This window comes from Anabrus simplex, chromosome X (genome assembly GCF_040414725.1).
Source record: "Anabrus simplex isolate iqAnaSimp1 chromosome X, ASM4041472v1, whole genome shotgun sequence".
NCBI classification, from domain to species: domain Eukaryota; kingdom Metazoa; phylum Arthropoda; class Insecta; order Orthoptera; family Tettigoniidae; genus Anabrus; species Anabrus simplex.
In genome coordinates, this window is record NC_090279.1 from 90,461,731 (window position 1) to 90,487,188 (window position 25,458).

The window sequence follows — 25,458 nt, forward strand, 5'->3', positions numbered from 1 at the left end:
AAATCGGTATTTAGAGTTGGGAATAAAAAACTAGAGGCTAAGCTGGATGAAAATGTATTCTACGGGGAGGTGCCTAAAATTTAATTTTCAAATACCTGTGTTATTGGTGCTGTCGAAAAGTACTACGTAACAAATATTATAGAGAGTACAATTTCCGATCTTTTATGTTTCATTCAGTTTTACCGTACCGACTGTGATAACAGTGGTATTTCAGAGTCGGAAGAAAACTAAATGTGAAAGCCTTAAATGTCGAAAGCGCATAACATTGATCAGCAATATCATTACATTGACCATTGTTTGTTGTGATGTTCTTTGTCCCTTATACTGCCACTCATATCCGATAGATGGGATTACTACTGTGAACCGAGTATAACAGACTGATTGAATATCGGCTGGAAATAGCTGGGTAGTTTGAAATCTTTCTCCTTTAGCATGCCATTCCTTTGGTTCGTGCATTTTCTGATACTGCTGATACGTAACACACTGGTTCATCATAGTATTCCACCTGTTCGATTTCTACTATGACGCGCTGTTTTGAATGAGCAGTTGCACACTTAGGCCTAAGGCAGAGGCTTACTTATTAGTAGTAGTAGCAGTAGTAGTAGTATGACCTGGACTAGAATGATAATTAGGCCTATTCCAAATTATAACACCACAATTCACTAAATAACTCAAACTTCAATGCTGAAAAGAGCCGTTTCTTAAGAAAAGCTTCTCCCTCTTCACTTTTATTAGATTCTACATTCATTTTATTCCAACTTAGCAGTGAAAAGGGTTCCTCCTCTGGCTTGGAGAAATTTTCCTCCAAGTCAGTTAGATTTTTCTGCTGCCAGTGTAGTCTAACTCCTTTTCTAATACTGGATTTTCTTCTGCCTGCTTGATGATTATTTTTGTGCTTTGGTTCAGATACAGTTGATTAAACACCCTTATATCCTTTCAGTCCAGTCCTATTTTGCTCATAGTTCTAGACAGTAGTTCCCAGTTCACATTGTCAAAGGCATTTTCTGAGTCAATGAAGGTAAGACAAGTTGTTCTATTCATTCCAATCCTTCTCTCCACTAACATGCGTAAGGCCAGAATTGATTCTCTTGCTCCTCTGCCTTCTCTAAATCCAAATTGGTCTTCCCCAACATACTTATCTCCTGTTTATGCTTCTCTTGACCATATGAATGTGTATCTTGGAGCCATGTGTTAATAATGAAGGTGTCCTCTAATCGGTGCGGTAACCTGCCCTTCCTATTTTCTGTATGGTAATGGCTCTTCATTGTGTGAAATCTTCTGCCACGATTCATCTTTCGTAGCATTCAGTTATTACTCTGAATAATTGGTCTTTATGTTGATACCTAAATGTTTCCGTAATTCTGCTGGGATATCATCAACACCGATTGTTTTCCTACATTCAAACCCCGAATGGCATGTTAAAATTCATGTCTCATGATTGGAGGACATTGCATTTCTCTTTCACACTCATTGATGTCTTCAATTTGATTATTTTCATTCTTGAAGTCCTAATCACCGTACAGTTCTTCCATGTATTGTTTCCAGCGAGCACATAACTTATCGTTGTCTACCAGTAATATTCCTTCTTTATTTTTTACTACTGGAGATTTAGTTCCAATTTTGTAGTGAAGGGCACTGATTTTCTTATAAATTTGATCCTGTTTTCCCTTTTCCATACTTTCTTCTATCTCTTCAGCAAAGCTTTTGGTCCATTTCTCATTTCCTCTTCCGCATTTTGTTCTAATCTGACTTTAAGCCCTTAACTGAAATCGTCTTTTGTCAGGCGACTTCCACGTGTACCTCTTCTAAGAGGAACTTCAAATAATGTGTTTGTAATAACCATATAATTTTTACTGCAGGAATCTACCGAAGTGTCACCTCTTGCATTTCTTTCCCCCAGACCAAAATTTCCTACTGTCTTGTTGCCTGTACGGGATCGCACAACTGCATTAAAATTGCCCATTATAGCGACATTATCTTTTCTTTAGTTTGTTTTAATAGTACTTCTGTATCCTCAAACATAGTCTCCACTTCTTCCAAATTATGAGCCGATGTTGGGAAATATGTGTGAATTATCACCAAGTCCTGAGGTGCACTATTAATTTTCGCCATCTTTAATCGGTCGCTGCCATGGTAGGTACTGAAAATATTATTTGACCATTTTCTTCTTATTATAAGTCCCACTCCATGCTTTCCTCTTTTCTCTGCGCAACTTAAATTACCGTAATCTCATCACTGTAGAAGTCTCCATTTCCTTTCCACCTTGCTTCACGTATATCTAATACATCTACCTCATACTTCCTCATCTGTTCTTTCAATTCATCCAGTTTTCAAGCTTTCAATAGCGTTCGTACATTCCATGTTCCCATCTTCTTGGCGGTTTTAGTGTGATTTCGCTCGCTAATGACCTGAGAAGCGCTCTTACCTCTCCTGCTAGATCTAGGGTTCCGAAATCCATGATCAGTAGTCAACGTTTCCTCATTAATGTCAGCTCCCATTGTTTGCATTCTACTTGGGATATCCTTAGGATCGTTAATGGAGTGGTTTCCCGTTGCCTTCTCCATTCAATGCCGTTGACCAATATGTATAGGTTCATCCGCCTTTAGGGGCAATTTCTCACTCCAAGGACAAGAGAGTGCCGTAAGCTCAATTCGTTCATCCACCCGCGGAGGAGGCTGTTGACATTCATGAGGGTCACTTATATCGACGGCCACTCGGTCCCCTTTTAATCGCCTTTTACGACAGACAGAGGTTACCGTGGGTGAATTCTAACCCGCAGCCCACACCTTCCAAAAATGAACTAGAGTAGACACGATAAATAAAATATTCTACAATATGAATTTCTGATCAGTAGTAACATTTTGTGAGAGATGATAATTTAAATTCCTATAAGTTATGCTTAATACTGGTTACAAGAGATGGCTTTATATTTGGGGATTTATCAGGGACTCGAAGAGCAATTTAAGCGGAAAGAAGTAGACCCCTCCAGCAGTCCTCAGTATTCTCTGAAATGCAACGCTCTATTACGTGACGTAAACTTTAGGGCGACGAAGTACTCAGCACCTTTGGGAATACGGCGCAACATATGTATATTTTTCTTACACGAAGTCAGTTTCTCATAGAAAGAATCCCGTGATGTCGTTATCGTACCGTCTCCTTTAATAGGCTTATCGGGATGATTTGGGACCAATGAATACGAAGACCTCTCGTAACTTTTAACAAATTTATCGCAGAGGGGACAGGTTTATTAACTAAGCGCACATTACGGGAGAAGTTTGCCAATTTCTTAGTAATTCGCACGATGGGCACATCCACGAGTCAGCAGTGCTAGTAAGATCCTGAACTTCCACATCAGAGATGCCACCACAAAATCCGTGAATCCTCGAATGACGTATCTCACAGAAAAAGTAATACATTGGATCTAGCGTCACCTGATTTCCTACATAGGCGACAGACAATTGTTCGTTACCTTCTGTCTGACACACACAATAACAAAGAACAAGTAACTTAAACGTTGAAAATCAAACTGGAAATATACGATGCTTGAATACTAACAAAATATGGCTACCGTTCCTTAGTTGGTGTAAAGGACACACAGGTGGTGTTAACTAACACAGTATACCTTTCAAGACGAAATTTTACAATCAACGACAAACAACAAGGTGGCTGTCGTCTTGTTCGCAGATGAACTTAAGAATTTAGGGGAAACATTGTCATGAAACCTGAGCCATGGACGACAACACAATCACATATGTAAAACACACTAACAAACTTCGCAAACAGTCGGCGAACCCAAAGAAGCACAATTTGGTTGATTTCGATACAGAGATTGCTTGACTGAAATCAATGGCCAAATCCACAGCCTCCTTAGAGTAGAGTCTGTGAGTATTAATTCTGCTAACTACTAAGTCCTAGCGCATCCGGTGACCATGTCGGGAACAAGCAGGCTGCTTGCCTTGGGGCACATGTAAGTAATTACTTCTGTTATGAGATACTTCACTGCTATTCCTTGTCTCTTCTTAAATCCGTTAGTGGTTAGCACATGTAAATCAGGTTTTGGTTTGATCACTGCCTTCGTAATACACAGGCCGTACTGTAGAAAGCGCGCCAAACCTATCAGCTGATCAATTTAGGTGAGCAAAGCGAATGTTACAGGTTGTATTTGCGATTGTAATTCATAAGGATTGGGAGGATTCTGTGGATAATTGTGACTGTTAAAAGGCTTAACTTAACATTTAAGTTTATTGAATGTTTCTTCTTCAAACTTATCACATCAGAGTTTACGTAGATAACGAGACAGTAGAAGAGCAAAGACAGTTCACCTCCCGGAAATGAGTCAGCACCCGAGGTCTAGTAGTGTAGCAATGAGGTTCCAATGCAAGGTCATTGATTCCTATGTATAGTAGGTGAGCAATGTCGATTTGCGGATTTTGCATAAGAGAGCGACTCTAACCTTACGTTCGCTATCTTGAAGGGCCTAACATTACTTTAAAGACTAGTTGCCCTTCCCGACGCCTAAGAGAGCGAGCCTAACCTCACAACTACCATCTTGAAGGGACTATCCTTAGTTTTACGGCAAGATACCCCTCCAGAAGACAATTGCACCAGATGGCGGTTATACATAGCTCCTTATGAGACGCCATAGGAGCGCTTTGCGCTAGATGACGACTGCACTTATGAGACGGCCTAGGAGTGCTTGCGCAAGATGGCGGCAGCTCTTATGAGACGACCTGGGGGCGTTTGCGCAAGATGGCGGCTGCTCTTTTGAGAGGGCTTACAGGTGCTTGTGCAGGATGGCGGCTATACACAGGCTCTTACGAGACGGTCTAGGGGCGATTGCGCAAAATGGCGGCTATACACAGGCTCTTGTGGAGAAAGATAGCGGCTATGGCCGATTGCACAAGCTGGCGGGGGTACATGGCCCTTTTTGGAGAAAGATGAAGGCTATGGGTGATTGCGCAAGATGGCGATTATACATAGGCCCCGCTATACGTGGTCTCTTATAAGAACATCTAGTGCCATAAGAAATAAATTGGTTACATTTAAGCAGTCGAACAAATTATCGGACAAACATGTAACTTGAAATTTCGGTTCGAAAATATACTATCTGAGTGTGTTGGCATGAGTAATAAGCATGTAGCTCGTGCGGAAAGTGAAATTAAACAGAACGCCTAGTGCCACAAGGAATACATTGGTTACATTCAAGCCTCTAATAGTCGAACAAATTATCGGATATACATGTAACTTGAAATTTCGGTTCGGAAATATACTACTTCAGTCTGTTGGCATGGGTAATAAGCATGTAGCTCATGCGGAAAGGGAATTTTTTTTTGCTAGGGGCTTTACGTCGCACCGACACAGATAGGTCTTATGGCGACGATGGGATAGGAAAGGCCTAGGAGTTGGAAGGAAGCGGCCGTGGCCTTAATTAAGGTACAGCCCCAGCATTTGCCTGGTGTGAAAATGGGAAACCACGGAAAACCATTTTCAGGGCTGCCGATAGTGGGATTCGAACCTACTATCTCCCGGATGCAAGCTCACAGCCGCGCGCCTCTACGCGCACGGCCAACTCGCCCGGTGAAAGGGAAATTAAACAGAACGCCTAGTGCCATAAGAAATACATTGATTATATTTAAGCCCCGAGCACTCGAACAAATTATCAGAAAAACATGAAATTTTAGTGCAGAAATATACTATTTGAATCTGTTGGCATGGGTTATAAGCATTTATCTATTGCGGAAAGTAAAGTAAACAGTTCTCGTAGCGCTATAAGAAATACATTGCTCACATTTAAGCCCCTAGCAGTGGAACAAATTATCGGATAAACATGCAACTAGAAATTTTTGTTCGGAAATATACTATCTGAATCTGCTGGCAAGCGTTATAAGCATGTGGGTCATGCTGAAAGTGAAATAAGAAATACATAACTTACATTTAAGCCCCTAGCATTCGAACAAATTATCGCATAAACATGAAACATGAAATATCGAAATTATCAAATTGCTCGTGGCTGTGTTTACAAACAAAAGCACGTAGAATTTCAAGTTTCGCGCACCCACGTGACTAAGGTAGCACCCATGAGGATTTAGCCCCGTCAAGATGCTCTCTTATGTAAAGATGGCCGCTGACAGCTGTCAAACAAAGCACATGGCTTTGTTTACAAACAAGAGAACATGGCTTTGTTTAAAACAAGTGCACATGGTTGTGACGTCACGGTCACGTGGTCATTACGTCATGGGGTCAATGACATTTGGCCGGGGTCAATGACCTCGGGTGCTGACGCAGCAGGAAAAGTGCTGACGCCGAGTGTTTGGGAACCCCACTGCTCCACTACTCAAAGGGGAACGGAAATAAATACATTCTGGTGTGTGTAGATGGCTTCACAAGATTTTCATGGTTGTTTCCGACTAAGCTGGCCACCGCTAAGTCTACTATTTCGTATCTTAATACTATCTTTGCTTCTTTTGTTCCTTGTCAATATATAGTTTCCGATTATGCTAAGGCTTAAACATCCAACCTATTCCGAAAAGTCTGTTTTGACCTGTCTATTTCACATGTAACAAGTTCTGCTTACTACCCTCAACCATCTCTGGCTGAGCGGGTTAATCGTAATCTTCGATCGGCATTGATTGCTTATCATCACGAAGATCATTGGTTACCTTCTGCTTTAAATTCAGCTGTTCATGAGTCACACTCGTGCTCCATGGTCACAGGGAACTCGGCAGGGTCGGGAATTTTAACCATAATTGGTTAATTCTTCTGGCACGGGGACTGGGTGTATGTGTCGTCCTCCATCACGAAGCGCAGGTCGCCTGCACCTGTCCTCGGACACTCCCGGCACTCTCCCAACACGCCTCTCTCTAATCTTTGGTCACTTACCAGAGACAATCGATCCCGATATTATTAGAGATCTACGGAAAAAGGCTAAAAGTAACCTTAAAGCTTCTCGTGAAAAGGTTAGAGAAAGGTATGATCGTGGTGGGAGTCCCACCAATTTAAAAGACAGAGATCAGGCTATGGCAAAAGAATTTGTAGCTGCGGGCAAGCTTGCCCCAGATTTCATGGGCCATGTGTTAATTTAGATTTCCTAACACCTGTCACTTTATTGGTCAGCAACCCAGGTACTGAGAGGATAATTAGGGTTGGCCTTTTTCAAGTGCAACCAGTGTAAATTCCACATAGGCCACTAAATCTTGGCAGTAAGAGAAGGCTGTTTTTCTTTCATAACTTTCTGGAATTTTAGAATTTATTAGGTAACTTAGCATTGTAATATGGAGGCCTACTGCCCCGACTATGAGGGAATTACCTTGTAAACCTTCCCCTCTATTAAATATGTGCCTGTTGGTCATGTCCTGGCGGCCATTACCTAGCCCCGTCTCCAAACTCCGGCCTACTGAGACACTCATCCTCATTTATCTACATTATTTAATAGATGAAATTTTGTTCTTTGATATTTCTATATATAATGAATATAAAAATCACCAATAGTGTTTTATAAATATATTTTAATTTCTAATTTCATTCACATATTGAGTATGTGACATTGTGCTTTTTTCGAAAAGTAATGAATATGTAAGGACATTTTCAGAAATAAAAAAATCAAATGATGACGTTAATGATGATGATGATGATGAATACAAGAAATAAAAATGTTGCATTGTTTTATTTTTAGTTTTGGTCTTATGAAAGGTGAATGTGGTATGAATGTCATGGCTGAGTTTGTTGGTTTAGCACCAAAAATGTATGCGTATGAGACAGAAAATTCTCAATCTCTAATAAAGGCAAAAGGTTTACGTTCAATCCCAGGTAGCCAGTTACAATTTTAACACTATCGTAATGTACTGGCATCTACAAATGCAGTTTTTTGTGGACAATGAGAATACCATCACACAGACATCATGTTATTACTACTGAACAGAGCAAATGTTCATTAATTCTATTTGAAGATAAATGTCAGTGAAATAGTTATTCTCTTACGAGTGTACCATAGGTGTACAAAACGTATAGGTGTTTGTTATGCCTCGATATTTTTATGTATATAATATTCATGAATATTTCATTGTTCTAAATACAATAATTATGTGTAAAAAGGGGAAAATTATCTAAAATATTATTACATCATCTTTCATTTTAAAATTCTATTTTTAATTTCTATAATCACGATGTAAAATTATAAAACATATATTCTCTAAATTCTTTTTACATTTCTCCTAACCCGACCCCTCTTTATTTATCTACCACTCTCCTCTTTTTTATCTAACATAAAACCTGAGTAAATAATTGTAACACTTGTGCCTCACATGTTATCAGGAGGTGCAGAGGACAACTCTATACCAGATTGATGTTATAACAATAACGTAATTATATCTGTGTCACTAATGTATTGTTATTACGTAATTATAATTTATTAAATTTGTACCGGGAGGTACACCCCAACGCCGCGCATTCAAATTCAGCGCCTAAACGAACTCCTCTATTGGTAAAACAGTGAAACTGAAACTACACCAACTTGGAACATTACTCAGAAGATGTCACTACAGAAATATAATTAAATTTTGTTATTATGAAGTTTCCTAAACTGACTGAATTTCTACAAGTTTTGTTTGCTCTGCATCAAGAAGTTTAGACATTCTTCTACAGATGGCACTACTAAAAACTCTGGTCATGCACCCTGGTGCAAGGTGGAAGAATTTATCATTTAAAGAAGTTTTGTATTTCTAGGTTTCTTAACTGATTGATGTTCATTTATTTTTGGGTTGGCAATATTTCCCTTTGATTTCCGCCAGTTTTAAATCTAGCCAATCCTAAATTTCTGCAATTAATTTTCAACCTATCACAGGTTTCTTGTTCGATTTTGAGTGTTACTTTTCGAGTTGACCAATTAAATTGAGAGGGTGTGGCTGGTGTAGTCTTGAATGATCTCGAACCTTCCCTGAGGGTTTATAAACTGCGGCTTTTCACGTTTCTTGCCCAACTGATTGTCATTTTACTGAGTGTGAGTGTCAAAGCAGGAGACAGGTGGCCTCTTTCATTGTTCAACAGAACATCTACAAGGTAATGGCCACATAACTTCTTTGTTTCTTGCTATCTCCGCATTTTTACCCGAGGGAAAGGTCCGACTCTTTTGTTATGTAACAAACTTTTCTAAAATGTAAATCTTCTTCGGCTAATGTGAAAATTTTCAAAATCTTTAACTGTAAATCGGGGATAGAGAGTGAATTACCCTCTCGAGCTCCCCTTCATCTTGGTTTGGAGTGACTACGTTTTTCTCTCACTGCTTTGCCTACTGTAATGTGTTAAAGTAATTTCTATACGTGTCACCTCAGTAGTTTGGGAATAGCCCCTGTTTCATTGGCCCAGAGCCCCTTAGGTTGTTTTAGCGTTCATATCTAGGAGTGCAAGTATACGCCTCCATTCATTTTGTGGTCGGGCCATTAATTTATTCCACGAAGGCCCAGTAGGTTGGGTATTTAATACCCCTTTAGAAATAAGTTCCATTTCTAAATGGTGGTTTGAGAGACCCGAGATTGATGTAATGTTGCCTCGAGTACGCTTGGAAACCTGAGAGCCTGTTAGCTCTTCTTCAAAGTTTTGTAGTTGTAAAGAGTGCCTCTGGAAGGCTACATACTGAATTTTGGAGAGTAAGTGCTCTTGAATTAGGGGATTTCTGCCCTTGAATAATTTGTGCTCATTTGTAAATTTGAGCTGGGAACTCAGAATTGTAAAGCGAGGGTCTTGAAGCCCAGGACCTGTTGAATTCACTAATATTGTATTTTCCTTGACTTGTTTCAAAATCGCTAATCTTACCTGTTATGTTGTTATTTGTTAATTTTTGAAATTCTAAAGAAATATAATCTTTGTTAAAGTTTTAAATTAATTTTGACACTGTTGTTAGATCCATTCAAACCCGCACCTTCTTTCATCACCTCTGCGTTCCACGGGTAACCCCGGAACAAAATTACTTAATCTAATCCTCTTATCCGTTATTCATTGCAAACTAGACCGGGGATCATTATTAGGTAGCTCTTCTTTTGTATTAATAACAACATTAGGATTTCGCTTTAAAACTATGCGCTGTGAGGATAGCTCTCACCTAAATGGAGTCGAGAAATTCAAAATGCCGCGCTACAAGAAAAGACCCGTCAAGATGATAGCAGTGAGGTTAGGGTTCATTTCCATTTTGAAAATTCCGAACACGTGGCTAAGTCCCGTCGAGATAACAGCTGTGAGGTTAGCGATCCTTCTGGAGGGGGCATGTCGAGAAGGGCAGCTAGCCTTAAAACTAGGCTCCTCTGACCTCTTGTGAAAATGCTGATGCCGTTATCATTGTTTTAGAACCCGCCTTGCCCTATTATTATTATTATTATTATTATTATTATTATTATTATTATTGACTCCATATTTGTATTAATGCATACTAATTATTCGTTGGGTACACTGAAGAGTAAAACCCTCGAGCTTCGACCGCGTCAATTACACTTCAAACCTACTTAGATAATATAAGAGAGACCTGACTTACGAGTTGCGAAGCGATTACAGTTGGCAATGATCTTGCCTGTTATATTAATTCAACATTTGTGAATATTTCATAATTAAAAAGTACACACACATTATGTCCTTGCATTGCACGGGTCGGACCGAGGAAACAATTCACCACTTTTCGTGACGTCATAAGACCAACAGAAAGGCCTGTATATCGTGGAGGCAGTGGTTTGATGCACTATAATATCAAGTACCTATCACAAACTGTATTACTGTGGTTTGAAAGTTTGGTTAAATTCGAATGGCGCATGCAAACATTTTGAATACAAAACCAAAAGGAACGTGTATTTATAACATAAAATATTATCCGTCCAACACAGAAGCACAACTCTGCAACTGAGAACACACGGTACCGTTATCATCCAATGTCCACTGGCGTTCTTGCGGCCATGCACAGACACGTCCAACTTCGAGCCCACAGACGATGCACAGTGATCTGCGCTCGCCAGTGAAACTGCTAGCATCAGGGGCAAGAGAACCTGGAAAAGGTACAGAGTTCAACAGTTATCTATGACTGAAATGACAGTCTAAAGGAGGTTTTGACAGAAAATTTGGTACTTCAATGCAGAACACTGATTTCGATTTCATCTATCCATCCTCAGTCAAACAAACACATTACCTTAGATCTTCAGCCCAGTTTGAGAACGTTGATGGTCAGTTAACAAAACAGAGCGCAGTATTTACCTGTGTAGAGTCTAGCTCGAGCGGTCGAGGAGAGAGGTTGCGTTGCGAAGTGCGTGCTGTAAACATGGTCGGCATTGAACAGTACCGGGCCGCTATTGGGAAATGGCAGGCAAGGCAGAAGAAGGAGGCCAGGAGTGGATTGGTGACGGACGGATTGAAAATGAGTGAAGCGGTGCTGGTGGTGACAGTGATAGCAGTGTTACTGGTTATTGGGGGGGTGGAAGTAAACCCAGGCCCAAATACCAGTGGAAAATATAGTACGGAGGATTTGGCCGCACTCAGGGTGGTTGTAAGTGAAGTTATGCAGGAGAAGTGTCAATGGGATAAGGTGCAGGAAATAAAGGACATGATGGAGGAGCAGAGAAGGGAGATAGGGAACATGAAGAAATGGCTTGAAACGAAGACAGAGGAATCGAGCAGGAGAGTGGTCAATAACGAGAAAGAAATCGAGTTATTGAGAGGGGAAGTGAAACATCTGAAAGATGAGGTGATGAAGTTGAAGAAAGAAGCGGAGGGGTACAGGCAGGAGAGATTGAAAAAAGCCATATTTATATATGGAATTGAGGAAGGGGCGAGAGAGAGCAAGTTTGAGCTGATATTTAAGGTGGTGGAAGCTATACGTGATGTTATGAAGATAAACTTTAGTGAGGTAGACATTGATGATGTAGAGAGAGTTGGTAAAATCAAAGGTCGGAGGCCAATTAGGGTTAAATTGTTCTCAACCTTAATGGCAGATTCTGTGTTAAGGAACAGCAAGAATTTACAAGGGCGGAAAATAGGGGTGAAAGGAGACATGGGAAGAGAAGGAAGTGAAAACGCGAAGATCTTGAATAGGCACCTATGGAGAGCGAGGAACCAGGGGCTAAAGGCCCGAATAAGAGGTCTGAGGTTGGAGGTGACAAACGGGCGATGGGTCAGAGTTCATTCAGTGACTAAGCTAAAGGAAATGGACGAAAACGAGAGGGCTGAGAGTGGTGAGAGGACAAGGCAAGATGGGAAGAAGAAAGAAGAAAAGAAGAGGAGGAGGGACGTGGCAGGAGAGCAGGGCATCTCGGAAGAGAATGGGCAGTGCAGCCGGGAGACAGAAGACCAAGATAGTGAAGTGGACGGTGAGAGTGGGCCGCAAGAAACTGGGAGAGGAGAGTGTAGAGGTGCAGTGAGCAAGAAAGGACAAAGGGAGGTGGATTCAGAAGTCCAAAATAGTGAGGGGGAGAGTGGGGGTGAGCAGCAAGAAAGGGTGAGTGCAGGGTGCAGTGGTGTAGTGAACAAGAAAGGTCAAGAGGAGACAGATCGACAAGAAGGTAAAAAAATTATGAGTAAAGTCAGGAGTAAGAGCTTAAAAGACATATGGGGAAAAGTACGTAAAGGGATGGAGGATACAGAGGGAGAGAGGTCGATAAATACTAGAAGTAAGAATAGAGGGGGAGACCTAGAAGGGAGGGAGGGAAAGTTATAACAATATTGGAAGATAGGATGTGTGAATATTGAAGGAGTAAGGAGCAAATTAGGAAACAAGAAAGTTAGGGAAGTAATTGAAAGTTTCGATGTTGTGGCACTCTTGGAGACGTGGTTGGAAACAGGGAGGGAGATTGCATGGAAGGGGTTTGAGATAAAATATAAATATAGAAGAAAAGAGAGGAATAAGGGACGAGCACCAGGAGGGATGATAGTTCTAATTAGGGAAGAAATTAGTGAAAGAGTAGAGGATATAGAGACCGATATGATGGAAACCATATGGCTGAGATTGAATTTGGGAGGGAGAGAGGGATGGAGGAAGAAAATAAATCTAGCTTTTGTTTACTGCCACCCTAGTAATTCAGAATATGCAAATAAATATTTTTTTGAAGAGTTATTGGTGGATATTGGTAGGATAAGGGGAATGTATCCAGGGGAGGAGGATATGTTGTTATTTGGGGATTGGAACGCGAGAATAGGAGAACAGAGCCCAGTTTATAGTAGGGAGGATGGAATGTGTTTGTTGGAAAGCAGAAGGAGTGAGGACAAAATTACAAATAGTTATGGAGAGAAGCTCCTAGAGATGTGTGCTGTGGGAAACTTGTATATTCTGAATGGGTGGATAGAGGGCGACAGGACGGGGAAATTGACATATGTTACGGAGAAAGGGGGTAGTGTGATAGATATGGTTTTGAGCTCGGAAGGGATGATTGAGGAAGTTGTAAGTATGGAAATAGGAGATTGGATTGAGTCACACCATTTCCCGGTGAGGGTTATGCTGAAAAGAGAGGAAGAGAAGTGTACAATGAAGGAAAATGAGACAAAGGATAAACGAGGGAGGGGTTATAATAAGTACAAATGGACAGAGAAGGTGGGCCGGGATTGGAATAGGGTAGTAAAGGAGGAGCTACATCTTCTGAAATATGGGTGGGAAGGGGCGTTAGAAGAGAATGATACTGATAAAGCCTTGGAATTGTTGCTACATCCAATAAAGATGATAGCGCAGAAGGTGAAAGCTAGAAAAGGAAATAAGAAAGAGGGAGAAGAATGGTTTAATAGGGAGTGTGAAGGATTACGGAGAAAGGTGATGGACGCGTTAGGAGAATATAGAAGGAAAGGTGGGAGCCAAGAAAGGGAGTTTTTCTGTAGATTGAGGAAGGAGTATAAAAAGAAAATCTCTGAGACAAAAAAGACGTGGTTAGAGGAACAAATGGAAGCCATAAATAATGACTGCAAGACTAACAATTTTGAGAGAGTCTGGGATAAGATTAATAGAATTATTAAGGGTGGAAGGAATATGGAGAGAACGAGTATTGAGGAAGTGCAATGGGTCAGGCACTTCGATGAATTACTAGGAAAAAAGGGGGGTGATAGATGGAGAGGTTCGGGAGAAGAAGTAATTTGGAGGAATAGGGGAGTGGCAATTTATGACTTGGATAAAGAAATCACAAGAGAGGAAATCCGGGGAGTGATAAGCAGAGCCAGAGCGAAGTCGGCCGGGGGGTGTAATGGTATAAATAATAAGTTTTGGAAGGAAATCAGTAAAAATGAGATAATGATAGAGGGCATGGTGAAACTATTCAATAGGATATTCGAGGGAGGAAATTACCCTAGGGAATGGGAAACAGGAATTATATGCCCTATATACAAGGGAAAGGGTAGTAGGAACAATGTGAACAGTTATAGAGGTATATCTCTGTTGGATTCTTTGAGTAAAATATATACTGGGGTGCTAGCGAACAGAATAAGCGGGTGGGCGGAAGAAAATGAAATTTTGACAGATTACCAAGGGGGATTTAGGAAAAAGAAAAGAACAGTGGATAATATAATGATAGTAAAGACTATTTTAGAAAAGTATAAGAATATGGATAGAAGTACGGTTTATGTAGCAGCAATAGATTTTGAGAAAGCTTTTGATAAGGTAAATAGAGAGGCCCTACTAGAGAAATTAGGTAGGTTAGGGATTTCGGAGAAGATGTTGAGGGCAGTGGAAGGAATATATAGGGACGTCAGGTTTTGTGTAAAATTGGGAGAAGGGAGAATGAGTGGACCATTAGAGTCCAAGGTGGGTTTAAAACAAGGATGCAAGTTATCGCCCATACTGTTTATTTTATTTATCAACGATATTTTAGAGGGGTTTGGGGCAGAAAATTGGGCTGTACCAGTAATTAATGGTTTGGAAGTGCCAGGACTGATATTTGCGGATGATGTGTTATTGATGACGTTAACTTCAGGGGCGATGAATAGGGCCTTAGAGTCAGTGATGCTATTTGCGAGGAAATGGGGATTGAAAATTAATGGAAATAAGTCTAAAATATTGGTAGTACAGGTGAACAAAAGAAGAAAGATAGAAGGGAAATGGGTAATTCAGGGAGAAAGATTGGAACAGGTAAGGAAGCTGGAATATCTAGGAGTTATTTTTAATGATAAAGGAACTTGGAGTGACCAGATCAAAAGAATGAAATATAGAGGATTGGCAGCCTTAGCCTCAGTCAGAAATTTGCTACTCAAGTACCCGGGGATCAGTTACAAAACACTGAGACTCGTGTTCAGGTCGGTAATCGTGGGGAGGGTATTATACGGAGCAGAAGTTTGGGGGCTGGATGAGAAAAGAGAGGAACTAAGAAGGATTGTTAGTAGTTTTGCCAAGTTAGTGATGGGCTTACCGAGGTGTACAGCAAATGTAGGGGCGGAATTAATGTGTGGGGAGGATTTGGAATCAGAGGGTGTGAAAAGAATAGTTAGATATTGGATGAATTTAAAAAGACAGGAAGGTGGGAGAGTTTTACAGGCAGCATATGTACAGCAATTTAAGAGCATGTATAAGGGTGGATGGTTAGAAAAAATAAAGGGATATTTGGAGAGGATAGGATTAGGACACCTGTGGGGGGAGGTTTGGTCAAAGACAGAAGTGAGAGGGATGAAAATACTGGAAAGGAGAATTAGAGATATCCATAGGCAGAAATTATTGGGGGAAAGCAGACTAAGAAATTCGCTGACTGTTTTGACGAAAATAGAGGAGATAGCAGGGTTGAATATTAGATACGTCGATAGGTCAAAACGATATGGGATGATGTGGTGGCTTTTAGGTCTGCCAAGGAATAAAGGCTGGTTACAAGACAGGGATAAGACAAGGTGTGTACTTTGTGGAGATGTAAATGATGAGTTTCACTTGCTAAGAGACTGTGAGGTAACGAGGGGGTTAAGACATGGATTTTTGAGTGCCGAGCATCGGGAAATACTGGGGAGAGGAGATGAGAACGCAATACTGAGATGGATTATTAAACAATGGGAAAAAGGGGGTGAATTGAACAGGTATTTTTGTGCGACAAAAAAGGCCTGCGAGAGTAAAATGAAGGAGAGTGAGTTAGAGGGTGGGCAGGGGAATAGGGGGGTGGAATAGTTATCTGTATAAGGGAAGGGGATAGTATGTTAAAATTCTAATGGATTAGGGAATATAGGGACGGAGTACTTAGTTAGGTGGAGTCGGGTAAGAGGGCAGGATTGCATGGTCTGTTTGTTTTATGATATGTTAGTAATTGTTATTCATTGTAATTTTATTAGGTTATGATGGTAATTATTTGTGAAGGCTGAAATGTGGCAATGGTGAAGTGGTATATTTATTGTTGATATGTGGAGTTGGAGGAGTGGTGGTATAAATATGGTAATGGAGAAGTGGTATAGGAGGAAGAAATATGTTGAAAAGGTGTTGGTATATGCGTGACTGGTATTGGTTATTCATTGTAATTTCATTAGGTTATGATGGTAAATAATTGGTGAAGGATGAGATGTGGTAATGGTGAAGTGATATATTTATTGTGATATTTGGAGTGGGAGGAGTGGTGGTAAATGTGGTGTTGGAAAAGTGTTGAGGTGGTATTATTGTATTGATGTCTGGTATAAGTATTTAATTTCTGGAGCTGGATAGAGGTGAGTTTATTGTCATTGTGTAAATTTTGGTTTGTTTGTATGGAGAGGAGGAAGAAATATGATGTTGGAGAGGTGTTGGTATGTGTTGTATTGCTGAGATATGGTGTCGGAAGCATTGGAGGCTTAGTATGTATGATTGGGTGATGTATGGTATGGTATTGAGATGGTTTATTTACGGCCGAATTCGTGGAAGTTGGGAGAGAGTATTATTGTATTGGTGTCTGGTATGAGTATTGAATTTTTGGAGCTGGAGGGAGGTGATTTTATTACAATTTTGTAAATTGTGGTTTGTTTGTATGGAGAGGAGGAAGGAGTATGATGTTGGAGAGGTGTTGGTATAGGCGTGATTGGTATTTGTTATCCATGGTCGAAATTTTTGGGAGATGGAGAGGTAATTTTATTATGGAGTGTTATGGCGGATTGAAATGATATGAAGCAATGTTAACGCTGTTTGGTAAAAGCTGTGGTATGATGGATTGGAATGTTATGACGGAATATTGTTGTTATTATTTAGACTTGTACTATAGGAGGTGGAATCTGAAAGATTGAATGCAATGTTAGTGTCATGGCTGGTTTGGTATGCAATAGTGTAATGTTGCTGGTGTAGCTTATTTTGGAGTAGGTCAAGGAACAATAGAAGTGATGGAATTGCTGAAGCAAGAAGGTCGCGTGATGAGTGGGTACGTGTGAGTGATAACAAGCAGCAAGTTGCAACACCAGCAGCAGATTGTAAACATAGAACAGGCTGATGAGGTGTTCATTTCATTTTATTTTGTATGTGGTGGAGGGTGGTGGCTTGGGTTGGACTGCGTTTATTATTAGTTATTAGTTATTTATTTATTTATTTATTATTATTGTGAACGTGTATTCGGGGCTGAACGCCTGTTTTGTTCATTAATAAATACTACTAATACTACTACTATTTACCTGTGTAGTATAATCGTCTGTTTCCCTGTGCAGTTATATGTATTCTGACAAGCTTCATGAACTTTGTCCTAACTACTTGTTAATTATCATCATGAGAGCTTCATGAACTTTGTCCTAACTACTTGTTAATTATTATCATGAGAGCTTCATGAACTTTGTTCTAGGTATGTGTTAAATAATCTAACCATTTCACATCCCTTGCTACACTTTCTTCCTGAGGTGGCCTATATTTCTATAACGGAGTAAGACTACAGCCCCATCTAGTCCAAGTAACTATTGTGCGGGGAACTCGTCCAGTGATAATCTCTCACTGAACACTGATTGCAGTTACTTCCACGGAGCAGAGAGCGTGAGGTGCACGGGGTTAGTTTTACCTGGTTATCCTCTCTATATTAAGGAAATCAAACACCAGGGAATAAGCCCTACATAAATCTTACCCTAACAATTACATGCCTAGTATAAACATCGAAAAATCCCGAGATTCACATAGTTAAAGTTCTGCCTTAGTATGTTAATTACCTCATGTTCAGGCTGCTGCCTCGCCTCCTCTCCCTTAATCCGCGGTCAGATGATACACACACACGTCTATCAGTACACTTAGCTCAAAAATTCACTCTTTAAATAGGGTAACAGCTGCTGTTTCTGGAAAGATTTATCTTTATGCATTTCGATTGGATAACCTATTTCATATTTTATAATTTAAGAGCTGATTAAATTGTTGACAGATTTGATAACTTCTGAATGATTCAAAGAAAAACTGACTGGCGATAGGTTACCCAAGTTCCAAATAACAGTTTCCTTTCAGAATGATAATGTGCTTTCAGCAACAGGAGCAATAAAAAACCGATGATAGGGACATTTGTCCCGGAAAGACAAACTACTAGAATATCTGTCGTTTCAAGGTATTTTACACAGGTGACAGCATATACAACTCTAAGAGGCCCCAATCTCGATGCAGAGAATATAAATGCCAGTAATACCTACAACTTTTTCTCTAGTATTCTACCATACATATTCTCTAAATGTGCCGAAGTTGGATATAACTACCTATTTATCTCTGAGCACTTTCCCAGTTACTTGGCTGTTTGCATGAAGGAAATATACCAAATTAATTCAGAGTCTCTATAGTATCCCCAGCTTGACATGGGGGGCACGGAATTTGAGGAAAGTGTTCTTTATGGTTATATTGGACACATCTTCAAAATTTCAAACTGTTCTGATAGAAGAAAATTTGTGTTTAGGAAAATTCATTTCCGTGAGGGCTCAAGCAAGATATAGCAGATATTTTATATTCAGGAGGCCCAATGGATTGCATCGCTATTTACTGTTGCAAGGCGTATCAACAGGGCGGTAGGGCTATTGGACTAGAATAGGTGGCGACATTTCAAGAAAGCAAAACCAGTACATTGGAGCAGGTGGAGCATTATCTGGTCATATTATGATTAAGAGCGGATTCTGCAAGGCAATGTCACTGGACAGCGGTGTTTCCTTGTATATTAATTACTGTGTCGAGTAGTACATGTGGTTCACTGCAAGTACCTAGGTCAGCTTCACACATCTCTTCATATATTTAGGGGTCGCAATAAGGATGTAAACCAGAGGCGTATAAATTATTGGTAAGACACGTTCAGCGTGTGAGAGACTCACCAGGATTACTTGACTCAAGAACAACATGAAAGATCCACAGGAGAGCAGCGTGATTTGCCCTGGGTGACTTCTGACAAGGAGAAATATAATGAAAATATTGGAAACTTCGGGCTGGGAAGACTTGGGAGTAAGGAGACGCACAGCTGAGCTGTAATACATTACTTCACAGACACTCATATTACACACACATAACTCTATACATGGAAAATGTCTGGGATAGTGTTTTAAGTGTTATGTCTGCATGACCTAAGCGCCATCACAGTCCTGGGTCTGCGGCCTCTTAGCACACTTTACACGCCAATTCTGTGAGGAAGGATTGCTGTAGAAATAAGCTGACGATATGCAGCAGATCTTGTCGAAAGTGGTGTGAGGAAAGCCATCGTCAGAAGATTAGGTGCATTTGAAATGCGGGTCCACTGTATTGACCAGGATGAATAGAAATATATAAATATGCAGCTCTACTACTCTGGTCATGTCATTACGCGCCATCCTCAAAATATTTATACAAGGGAAAATCAAGAAAAAAAGGTCCTGGGTGGCCCCGCACGTGTTGGCAGAAGAATCTTCGACAGCAGTTCAGCCAACAGCAAAACAAAGTTCTTAGTGACGGGTACGGCACTAGGACTCTATCCAGTGTAATGCTAATTATTCCGGCAGACAGAGCGTCCAATGAGACGGGAGGAAACGCGTGGAACCGATCATGACTACTTGCATAGAATAATGTACTCTCAATAACGGATTGTCCCTCTATAGCTCGTGTGGAGAGACCGCACATATCTCTATAGCATGGTGCCTGCTGCAAATGAGCTCCTGAAAGTCTCTCTTTGCTCTTCTCTATTGCTCGTGTGGAGAGACCGCACTTAACTGTATAGCTTGGTGCCTGCTGAAAATGACCTCCTGAAAGTCTCTTTTTGCTCTTCTCTATTGCTCGTGTGGAGAGACCGCACTTAACTGTATAGCTTGGTGCCTGCTGAAAATGAGCTCCTGTAAGCCTCTCTTTGTTCTCCTCTATTGCTCGTGTGGAGAGACCGCACTTAACTGTATAGCTTGGTGCCTGCTGCAAATGAGCTCCTGTAAGCCTCTCTTTGTTCTCCTCTATTTCTCGTGTGGAGAGACCGCACTTAACTGTATAGCTTGGTGCCTGCTGCAAATGAGCTCCTGTAACGCTCTCTTTGCTCTCCCCTATTGCTCGTGTGGAGAGACCGCACTTAACTGTATAGCTTGGTGCCTGCTGCAATGAGCTCCTGTAAGTCTCTCTTTGCTCTCCCCTATTGCTCGTGTGGAGAGACCGCACTTAACTGTATAGCTTGGTGCCTGCTGAAAATGACCTCCTGAAAGTCTCTTTTTGCTCTTCTCTATTGCTCGTGTGGAGAGACCGCACTTAACTGTATAGCTTGGTGCCTGCTGCAAATGAGCTCCTGTAAGTCTCTCTTTGCTCTCCTCTATAGCTCGTGTGGAGAGACCGCACTTAACTGTATAGCTTGGTGCCTGCTGCAAATGAGCTCCTGTAAGTCTCTCTTTGCTCTTCTCTATTGCTCGTGTGGAGAGACCGCACTTAACTGTATAGCTTGGTGCCTAGTGCAAATGAGCTCCTGAAAGTCTCTCTTTGCTCTTCTCTATTGCTCGTGTGGAGAGACCGCACTTAACTGTATAGCTTGGTGCCTGCTGCAAATGAGCTTCTGAAAGCCTCTCTATAGCTCGTGTGGAGAGACCGCACTTAACTGTATAGCTTGGTGCCTGCTGCAAATGAGCTCCTGAAAGTCTCTCTTTGCTCTTCTCTATTGCTCGTGTGGAGAGACCGCACTTAACTGTATAGCTTGGTGCCTGCTGAAAATGAGCTTCTGAAAGCCTCTCTATAGCTCGTGTGGAGAGACCGCACTTAACTGTATAGCTTGGTGCCTGCTGCAAATGAGCTCCTGTAAGCCTCTCTTTGCTCTTCTCTATTGCTCGTGTGGAGAGACCGCACTTAACTGTATAGCTTGGTGCCTGCTGAAAATGAGCTTCTGAAAGCCTCTCTATAGCTCGTGTGGAGAGACCGCACTTAACTGTATAGCTTGGTGCCTGCTGCAAATGAGCTCCTGAAAGTCTCTCTTTGCTCTTCTCTATTGCTCGTGTGGAGAGACCGCACTTAACTGTATAGCTTGGTGCCTGCTGAAAATGAGCTTCTGAAAGCCTCTCTATAGCTCGTGTGGAGAGACCGCACTTAACTGTATAGCTTGGTGCCTGCTGCAAATGAGCTCCTGAAAGTCTCTCTTTGCTCTTCTCTATTGCTCGTGTGGAGAGACCGCACTTAACTGTATAGCTTGGTGCCTGCTGCAAATGAGCTTCTGAAAGCCTCTCTATAGCTCGTGTGGAGAGACCGCACTTAACTGTATAGCTTGGTGCCTGCTGCAAATGAGCTCCTGAAAGTCTCTCTTTGCTCTTCTCTATTGCTCGTGTGGAGAGACCGCACTTAACTGTATAGCTTGGTGCCTGCTGAAAATGACCTCCTGAAAGTCTCTTTTTGCTCTTCTCTATTGCTCGTGTGGAGAGACCGCACTTAAGTGTATAGCTTGGTGCCTGCTGCAAATGAGCTCCTGTAAGCCTCTCTTTGCTCTCCTCTATAGCTCGTGTGGAGAGACCGCACTTAACTGTATAGCTTGGTGCCTGCTGCAAATGAGCTCCTGTAAGCCTCTCTTTGTTCTCCTCTATTGCTCGTGTGGAGAGACCGCACTTAACTGTATAGCTTGGTGCCTGCTGCAAATGAGCTCCTGTAAGCCTCTCTTTGCTCTCCTCTATAGCTCGTGTGGAGAGACCGCACTTAACTGTATAGCTTGGTGCCTGCTGCAAATGAGCTCCTGTAAGTCTCTCTTTGCTCTCCCCTATTGCTCGTGCGGAGAGACCGTACTTAACTGTATAGCTTGGTGCCTGCTGCAAATGAGCTCCTGTAAGGCTCTCTTTGTTCTCCTCTATTGCTCGTGTGGAGAGACCGCACTTAACTGTATAGCTTGGTGCCTGCTGCAAATGAGCTCCTGTAAGCCTCTCTTTGTTCTCCTCTATTTCTCGTGTGGAGAGACCGCACTTAACTGTATAGCTTGGTGCCTGCTGCAAATGAGCTCCTGTAACGCTCTCTTTGCTCTCCCCTATTGCTCGTGTGGAGAGACCGCACTTAACTGTATAGCTTGGTGCCTGCTGCAATGAGCTCCTGTAAGTCTCTCTTTGCTCTCCCCTATTGCTCGTGTGGAGAGACCGCACTTAACTGTATAGCTTGGTGCCTGCTGCTAATGAACTCCTGTAAGCCTCTCTTTGCTCTCCTCTATAGCTCGTGTGGAGAGACCGTACTTAACTGTATAGCTTGGTGCCTGCTGCAAATGAGCTCCTGTAAGTCTCTCTTTGCTCTCCTCTATAGCTCGTGTGGAGAGACCGCACTTAACTGTATAGCTTGGTGCCTGCTGCAAATGAGCTCCTGTAATCCTTGCTATGCTCTGCTCTATTTCTCGTGTGGAGAGACCGCACTTAACTGTATAGCTTGGTGCCTGCTGCTAATGAGCTCCTGTAAGCCTCTCTCTGCTCTCCTCTATAGCTCGTGTGGAGAGACCGCACTTAACTGTATAGCTTGGTGCCTGCTGCAAATAAGCTTCTGTAAGCCTCTCTTTGCTCTCCTCTGTTGCTCGTGTGGAGAGACCGTACTTAACTGTATAGCTTGGTGCCTGCTGCAAATGAGCTCCTGTAATCCTTGCTATGCTCTGCTCTATTTCTCGTGTGGAGAGACCGCACTTAACTGTATAGCTTGGTGCCTGCTGCTAATGAGCTCCTGTAAGCCTCTCTCTGCTCTCCTCTATAGCTCGTGTGGAGAGACCGCACTTAACTGTATAGCTTGGTGCCTGCTGCAAATAAGCTTCTGTAAGCCTCTCTCTGCTCTCCTCTATAGCTCGTGTGGAGAGACCGTACTTAACTGTATAGCATGGTGCCTGCTGCAAATGAGCTCCTGTACGCCTCTCTTTGCTCTCCTCTATTGCTCGTATGGAGAGACCGCACTTAACTGTATAGCTTGGTGCCTGCTGCAAATGAGCTCCTGTAAGTCTCTCTTTGCTCTCCCCTATTGCTCGTGTGGAGAGACCGCACTTAACTGTATAGCTTGGTGCCTGCTGCAAATGAGCTTCTGAAAGCCTCTCTATAGCTCGTGTGGAGAGACCGCACTTAACTGTATAGCTTGGTGCCTGCTGCAAATGAGCTTCTGAAAGCCTCTCTATAGCTCGTGTGGAGAGACCGCACTTAACTGTATAGCTTGGTGCCTGCTGAAAATGAGCTCCTGTAAGCCTCTCTCTGCTCTCCTCTATAGCTCGTGTGGAGAGACCGCACTTAACTGTATAGCTTGGTGCCTGCTGCAAATGAGCTTCTGTAAGTCTCTCTTTGCTCTCCTCTATTGCTCGTGTGGAGAGACCGCACTTAACTGTATAGCTTGGTGCCTGCTGCAATGAGCTCCTGTAAGTCTCTCTTTGCTCTCCTCTGTTGCTCGTGTGGAGAGACCGCACTTAACTGTATAGGTTGGTACCTGCTGCAAATGAGCTCCTGTAAGCCTCTCTTTGTTCTCCTCTATTGCTCGTGTGGAGAGACCGCACTTAACTGTATAGCTTGGTGCCTGCTGCAATGAGCTCCTGTAAGTCTCTCTTTGCTCTCCTCTGTTGCTCGTGTGGAGAGACCGTACTTAACTGTATAGCTTGGTGCCTGCTGCAAATGAGCTTCTGAAAGCCTCTCTATAGCTCGTGTGGAGAGACCGCACTTAACTGTATAGCTTGGTGCCTGCTGCAAATGAACTCCTGTAAGCCTCTCTTTGCTCTCCTCTATTGCTCGTGTGGAGAGACCGCACGTAAATATATAGCTTGGTGCCTGCTGCAAATGAGCTCTTGAAAGCCTCTCTTCCCTCTCCTGCGACTTATCTCCACCACAGACAGCACAATCTTGTGTTACATCACGTTCCCTTGTTTGAACATTCATCAATCACAAATATTCCACTCAAATTCTGTGAAAATTCCACTAGTCTATTGAGATATTTCAGCCTTAAGTGGGGAAATGATTTGGTACAATAAGTACCGGGTTCGATTAGCTGCCGTGTCGGGATTTTAACCTTAATTGGTTAATCGGGGGCCGTGTGTTTGTGATGTCTTCTTAAGTAGGAGCCGCATCCACAGAGACATGCAGGTCGCCTATAAGGCCTACCCCAGGCCTGCTCGGAGGACATTCGCCATTATTATTATTATTATTATTATTATTATTATTATTATTATTATTATTATTATTATTATTATTATTATTATTATTATTATTATTATTATTATTTGTCCAACCCTTGTACCGTTTCCTCTACGGGTCGTGTATCAGGTGAGATGAATCTGTCGAGGCGGTTTTGTTATGACCGAATGCCCTTTCTTATCAGAAAAGTTAATGAGATGGAATATGGTAGTTAGAGAGGAGAGGGTGAGACCCAGTGCCGGCACATAGCCTACGCCTACTCCTGTCGAATAGCAGCAAGGAGACTGCTCATGGCTTAACGTCTCCATCCGGCGGTCGAATCGCCAGCAGCAGCGTCATATGCCCTCACTCCGTATGAGCACTGCAGAGACGTTTGGAATTTAATCAAGGCTTATCTAGCGATTAGAAATAGGATACCAGCAATTCCCCTACCCTGCCGGCTAACATTCTGATGGTGAACGTTCTTTCGACCAACGGGACTCGAACCGATTAACCACGTTGTCAGGGCGATTTAGACTTCAACGCCCTAACGATCATGGCCACGATGCGTCCTCTTATTATTATTATTATTATTATTATTATTATTATTATTATTATTATTATTATTATTATTATTATTATTATTATTATTATTATTATTATTATTATAAAATGTCCACTCCAAGCCTGACATCAACTCACCCTTGACCCCTTGTTATCAGCTATAGAGAAATAAACAAACACTCACCAAGAGAAGCGACATCCTTACGAGTTCTTAGTGGTATCTTTAGCTCTGGCTTGGTATTTATTTCATTGACTTGAGTGTTAAGAAAGTCCCGCATGCTGAATCCAGCCAGCTCGTTGGCCGACTGGATGACCTCTCCAACATTCGACGTCATATTCCGATAACCGAGCGGAGATTTATCACGCAAAAAAAACTATCTGTGCGAGTCTGTAACAAAAAACTATGAATAAATACCAGATTTTAACAAATCTCTTGCATTTTGTGATCACAAATCTTACATTTATTCAATAATAAGGTAGCAGTTAGTTTAACTTTAT

At 41.8% G+C, this 25,458-nt stretch overlaps 1 protein-coding gene across 1 annotated transcript in view; it reads right to left on the minus strand.

The window, feature by feature from the left end:
- Positions 1–25,160, minus strand: part of LOC136886809 (hemolymph lipopolysaccharide-binding protein-like) — a 62,513-nt gene extending 37,353 nt beyond the window's left edge. The window contains exons 1-2 of the mRNA XM_068230862.1: positions 25,145–25,160; positions 10,896–11,021 (exon numbers count right to left, since the gene is read on the minus strand). Coding sequence (XP_068086963.1) covers positions 10,896–11,021; positions 25,145–25,159 — 141 coding nt within the window. The 5' untranslated portion in view covers position 25,160. The remainder of the gene's footprint in view (positions 1–10,895; positions 11,022–25,144) is intronic.
- Between the last annotated feature and the right edge of the window lie 298 nt (positions 25,161–25,458).